Source organism: Pithys albifrons, chromosome 11 (genome assembly GCF_047495875.1).
Source record: "Pithys albifrons albifrons isolate INPA30051 chromosome 11, PitAlb_v1, whole genome shotgun sequence".
NCBI lineage: Eukaryota > Metazoa > Chordata > Aves > Passeriformes > Thamnophilidae > Pithys > Pithys albifrons.
This window is the reverse complement of record NC_092468.1, coordinates 14,112,757-14,119,146: the sequence shown is the minus strand read 5'-3', so window position 1 is coordinate 14,119,146 and position 6,390 is coordinate 14,112,757. Positions and strand designations below refer to the sequence as shown.

General features: G+C 59.2%; 1 protein-coding gene across 1 annotated transcript; it reads left to right on the top strand.

The window, feature by feature from the left end:
- The first annotated feature begins 3,618 nt into the window (after nt 1–3,618).
- Nucleotides 3,619–5,812, top strand: FAM43A (family with sequence similarity 43 member A). The gene has a single exon (XM_071566746.1). It carries the CDS (start codon nt 3,946–3,948, stop codon nt 5,032–5,034), a length of 1,089 nt encoding a protein of 362 aa, XP_071422847.1. The 5' UTR covers nt 3,619–3,945; the 3' UTR covers nt 5,035–5,812.
- Nucleotides 5,813–6,390: the final 578 nt, after the last annotated feature.

Here is a 6,390-nt window from a genome sequence, read left to right as displayed (position 1 = left end):
AAGAAAACCTGATGTTTCCATACAATATCAGTACATTTCCATGAATTATTTTAGTTTTGTCATATCAACTTTCCCCAGCACCTCTTCCCACTACTATCCCTGATCAGAGACCTGCATTAGCTCCAATTCCAGCTAGTAGGTGCAAAAGCCATCCCTGAAGTGGAGCTGCTCCCTGCAGGGTTTCACCCTCTCCCATTAGACAGGCCCTGGCATCTCCCCACAACGCAGCAAGACAGCCCAAATGAGCAGCCTGGAAATCCCCCTCCAACAGAGGTGGTAGATAGCTGCCTGCCTAGCTGCCCAGAGGGGCACTGTGCACCACACAGCCTATGGGCTCATGGTGGGGTGTGACCATGGGCTCCAGTGCAGATCGGAGTGGCCAGGGGAGGAGAAGGGTGGAGTGGGGCAAGGAGCAGGGTCTGCCAAGGGCCAAGTGCAGCACTCACTGTGCTGCTGGTGCTGAGCTGCAGGGCAGAGATGGTATCTTACAGACTTTCCCACGCTTTCCATGCATGCACATGCAGGCAGGTGATGCTCAGTAGCTGCTGGGATATTGCATAAATAGAGAGCAGGCTGCTGGGCTCTCCTCAGGCTACAGCACCATGCAGATAAGCCCCCAGTGTGCATGTACTACACATCATGGGTGCTAGCAGCCTTGCAGGCAAGAAGAGAGCCTTGTGCTCACTGGCAACTAGGCAGCATGTCCTGACCCTGCAGGTCATTGTGCTTCAGCTTCTCCTCCAGCAGTGAAATATAGACATCCAACACCACCCGAATAGACCCATGCTTGGACCAGGTACCCCAAGCTTTATGGGGCTGCTCCCTGCTGCCAGATTTCACCCAAAGGCTGTGCCACAACTCCTCAACCCAGCACAGGGCTCAATGTGGTCAGCATTTGCTCTGGGAATTGCTGTCACAGATCATCACAATTTACAACATGCTCTGCAGTTGCTGAAGCATGTGGCAATTTTCCATGCCCAGAACTGAAACAGTTGCCACAGAGCAGGGAAGAGATGGACCTGAAGCTAAATGGGCCCATTAATGATGCAAGACAGGCTGCAAGGGTACATGCTCTCTCACCAGTCAGTGTACCAGGCCATTGCAGTGAGAACTGAGCTGAGAGAGATTCCATTCTTGAGCAGGGATGTGACCACAAGATGCCTTCCCTTCAGATGTGCTTCCAAGTGGTACAGATGCAGGCATGCTGAGGGGTGCTGCTGCTCTCTGGCCACCACCTGGAGCCCCCAGCAGGTCTCTGAGGGGCTGATAAGGAAACCTGCATGCCAGAAGGTAATGTAGAAATGGCAGTGCTGCTGCCTTGGGACTGGGGAGACAGTGGCCAGAGAAAGGGGGTCAGTGCTCCTCCTCACCTTAGGCACCACTGGACAGACAGGTATGCCCAAGGGCCATTGGAGGGACATGGGGCTCGGTAGCCTGTGCAAACTATGCTGTGAAAATGTAAGGATTTCATCCCTGAACATGGATTACTTCAACTGGGATGGAAGAGCCCAGTGTCACTCTGCAAACAGCTCTGTGAGTACCATTATCAGAAGTGTCTGTGTATCAGCACCAGCCTCCCTGGCTCTATCCTCCCTCAGGAGGCAGCACCACAGGAAGGTATCGGGGGCTCCTTGCCTGCTCCATTTCACCCAGAGCAAACACCTGCCTGCTGAGCCTCCAGCCTGGGGCCCAAAACAGGATCCTCCACCCACAGCTGGAGGTAGGCAGGGCTTTGGCAAGGCAACTCCCTCTCCTATAGAGAGACTTCCATGCCCACAGGTCTTAGAGGAGCAGCCAGGGCTCTCAGCCTTGCAGTTCACAGGCCCTATTCAGACAGGTGACGGCTGCTAAGCACGGGGCAGGCATGAGTCTGAAGAGCTGTGTTTCAGCAGGACACAGAGGGGAGGAGGCTGCTCTGTGGAGTGCCACATCATGTGTGGGTGTCAGATGTCACCCTAAGCCATTGGATTTATTTTATGTGCACAGCAGCATCTTCTGTTTTCACCTTGCAAGATGAAGGAGACAAAGGAAAAGCACACTGGATGCTACTGGAGGTGAAATGAATCAGCTGTATAAACTGAAGTCTTTCTCTCCCTGCCATGCAGTGGGATGGTCCTGCAGGCTGCCAGGAGCTGTCTGCTACAGGCTGCAGTACAGTGCATTGTCTCTCCTGCCCCCAGAACTGACAGCACCATGGGGGCTTCGTACCCAGTCTGGAACCCAGTCTGCATCAGGGCCAAGAGCAGAGACCTCCCAGCTGGGGTGGACTGCCGCGAGGCACCACAAACGGGGCAGACTTCAGCCCCGCACTTGTCCTCATGGGAGTTCCCAGTGGGACTTCGTCTCAGAGGGCTCTGTTCAGCACAGTGCCGAGCCCAAACACACATCCCAGTGGGTGCTGGGCTTCCTGCTGAGGGGCCCAGCCTATTTGCCCCACCCAGGTTGGCCTGGCCATGCAACAACTTGTGCGTGCTCCCCAGCTGCAGTTTTCCCATTGGAAAATGAGAGCATTAACACATTCACTCCTCAGTGCAAGCAAAAGCCTTCCTAATGCTGCCAAAGTGCTGGACTAGAGCCTTCCAACAAAGAAAACATAGAGTGTTACTGACACACACCCACCACTGGCCTCATGAAACCACAGATGTGGCCAGACGAGCTGGTACCAGCAGTGGCTGAGCAGTCTCATGGGATGGTGTTGACCACGCTGCCCTCCAGTGAGGGGGATTTTGGAAATAAAAGCAAACAGGCAAGTGTTTTTAATAGTTTGATATGTAACTGTGGTTACTTGCAGTTCCCAGGTAATCTGCTAGATGGCATAATGTAATAATGATAATGATAATTAAATATGGGTTTAATTGATCCAAACTCTAGAAATTATTTGTCAAATAATTTAAGCAGGTGTTTATATATTTTACTGCACAAGTACATACTGCTCCCCTTTTGTCGAGTGTTTATCCAAACCCTGATGAAGTGCCATTCTCTGCAACCCTGAATTTCTATTCTTTCTGGCAAGGATATGATACGTGACACAAGACATAGTAACGACACAGAGACCAACTTTCTCATTAGTCTGCGACTGTACTCGAACAACCCCAACAAGAAATTACAAGACAGCTTCTTGTTATTCGGCTGCTGCATATAAATAAAGAGCAAAGCATTACTCATACATAATAGCTTGTATTTGCCGAAGGCTCTTCGGTTCTCAGAGATGGACTAACCAAAGGGAAGATTATGTTGCAAGAGCGGGACTCCTCCATGGCACACCCTGGCCTGTTCCTGGAGCTGGAACTCTCCCGGCCGTGGGGTCTCACGGACCAGGGGGTCCCACAGTGGTTTTAGGATTTTTATCAGTTACGGGGGGAGTGGGCAGACGGATCCCCCCGGTACCATCTCTATCCTCTCCCCCCGTGCTGATGGAGGTTGCTGTGGCACCCACGCTCCGCGCCTGGCCGTGGGGACCGAGTGGGGCGGCAGGCGGGGCGGCAGGCGGGGCGGGACGGGGCGCACTGGGGTGCCCGCACCCGCAGCTGCACCGGCCGCTGCCCCTGCTGGGAGCCGCGCTCCGAGCGAGGAGGACCGGGGGGCTGCCCGGCCGGGCTGGCACCGCCCCGCGCCCGCCCCCTGCCCGCCCCGTGGCGCGGCGGGGCCGGGGCTGGGGCCGGGGCCGGGGCAGAGCGGCGGGCGGCGCAGAGCAGCGGCGGCGGGCGGGCGGAGAGCAGCGAGCCGCTGGCTCGGCGGGCCCGGCCAGCGGGCGCTCCGCCCTCGGTGCGCGGGGCCTCCCCTGTCCGCGCCCGCGGAGCGCCGGCGCCCGCCTATATCTACGGCCGCGGCGGCCCGGCGCCCGCAAGGATGTGAGGCGGGCGGGCAGCCCAGCCGCCGCCGCCTGGCATGCCCCCCCGCGCCCGGAGCCGTCGGCGCGGCGCCTAGCCGCGGCTCCGCGGGGCCATGCTGCCCTGGAAGCGGAGCAAGGTGGAGCTGGCGGCGGGCGAGGCGCGGCGGCAGAGCAAGCCCAAGGGATACGCGGTGAGCGTGCACTACTCGGCCCTCACCTCGCTGGCCCGCGCCTGCCCCGAGAGCGCCCTGCACCGCGTGGGCAGCATGTTCCGCTCCAAGCGGCGGAAATTCCGCGTCACCAGCGAAGACCCCACGTACACTGTGCTCTACCTGGGCAACGCCACCACCATCCAGTCCAAGGGCGAGGGCTGCACCGACCTGGCCGTCTGCAAGATTTGGAGCAAGAGCGAGGCGGGCCGGCAGGGCACCAAGATGAAGTTGACCATAAGCGCGCAGGGCATCCGCATGGCCCACGCTGAGGACAAGGGTCTGCGCCGGCCCGGCCACCTCTACCTGCTGCATCGGGTCACCTACTGCGTGGCCGACCCGCGCCTGCCCCGTGTCTTCGCCTGGATCTACCGACACGAGCTGAAACACAAGGCGGTGATGCTGCGCTGCCACGCCGTGCTCGTCTCCAAGCCCGAGAAGGCGAAGGCCATGGCCCTGCTGCTCTATCAGACTTCGGCCACGGCACTGGCCGAGTTCCGCCGGCTGAAGAAGCGGGACGACGCGCGGCACCAGCAGCAGCAGCTGGTGGGCGAGCAGAGCATCCCGCTGGTGCCGCTGCGCAAGCTGCTCAACGGGCAGTGCTGCTACAAACCGCCGGTGGAGCGGAGCCGCAGCGCGCCCAAGCTCGGCTCCATCACGGAGGACCTGCTGGGCGAGGAGCAGGAGGAGCGGGCCATGCACTGCGACTGCGAGGACATCCTGGAGGCGCTGGGCGAGCCCGAGGGCGAGCTGCTGCGCCCCGCCGCCGGCCGCGGCGAGAGCCCAGAGCTGGGCCAGCTCCTCCGCGACCTGGGCGAGCTCAGCCTGGGCAACGACTTGCGCTCGCTGCGCGCCGACCTGCGCGTTCGCCGGCTGCTTTCCGGGGAAAGCACGGGCAGCGAGTCCTCTCTGGAAAGCGGCGGCACGGAAGGGGCCGCCCCGCCCGGCAGCGACGCCGAGCAGCCGCCCCCCGGCGACCCCGAGACCGGCTGAGCGCTCCGGCCCTTCCGGGCGTGCGCGGCGCCGCCGGGGTGCTCCGGATTCCCTCGGGGAATGCACGGCCCCGCCGGGACGCACGGAGTTCCTTCCGGCGACTCCGGGAGTGCACGGTCCTTCCGGGCGTGCACGGCCCCACCGGGGCGCACCGGACCCCTCTGGCCCCGCCGAGGTGGCTGCGCGGCCACGCCGGGGCCCCTCGGGCTGTGCGCGGTGCCGCCCTGGTTCCCCGCGGCGCCCCCGCGTCCCGCAGCATCCTCGGGAGCGGCCGCCCTTCCCGTGCCGGTGGCCACTGGAGCCCGGCCCCAGCCCGCCGCGGCCCGAGGAGGGGAGGCGGCCGCGGTCTGTTTACCTCCGGCTCAGCCCTTGAAGATCTGCCAAATTCCTGGAATAGCTTTCCCCGGGGAGGGCGGCGGGAGGGAGGTGTTGCGCCTTGTTTACAGACAGAAATCTCATATCCGAGAGGCCCCCCCCGCCGTTTTCTCTGTTAAAGTCACTCCATCATGCTGTCGTGTCCGAGAGGTTTGCACTGGTGTGAAGTTGGGGTTTTTTTATTATTATTTTTAAGTTAGACAATTTTTTTGGCCCCTGGTCCTGTCCCCGATCTCAATGCTCTAGATCTTTTGCTGTGCAAAAGAAGACTCTACTTGTGGCTGTTCACCTGTACATAGGGAAATGTATGCAAATACATTTTGTTATTTTTAAGAACACCACCATTGCGATCTCCTCTGTTTGCACATATGTGAAAAAAAATAAAGATGATGGTAATTTAAAAGAAACTGGGGTTGCTGTGGCAATTTGGCCTGTGTGTGTGCGCAAGAAGATGGGGGTGAGAGATCCCTTGGGATATCTTGCAGGTGCGGGAGGGCACCACACAAAAAGGCTGTTGCAAGCATCCAGCGTGATGGAGGAGCTCACTGGAAATGGTACACTACAGGGAAACACACTGGATGCTTTAACAACTCTTAAAAGACACAGGGAAGGGGTTTTCTCTCTGCAGCCTCTAACGATGGGCAGGAAGCTTTCGTGTCAGGGCACTCTGACTGGATCTTAGTTGGGAGAAACCCAATTGCAGAGCTCTTGAGTCTGTCCTGGGGTGAGCTGCCCCTGGCCTGGGCGCTGGGAGTGCTTGGGCGCTAGGAATGCCGCACAGCCCTTGAACGGTTTGCACGCAGGTGCTGCCGCTGCAACCGTTCCCTCATCGCTCCAAGTGCTGCCAGCCTGAGACAATTTCGTAACCTCACCCAGAGTAAGCAGCACAGTTGATTAGCCACGGGACTGCCGTGGTATTTTTAGCTGTAAATCTGTTTGTAAGTGGCAGGCTCCCAGGACAGTAGATGTTCCGGTTTCATT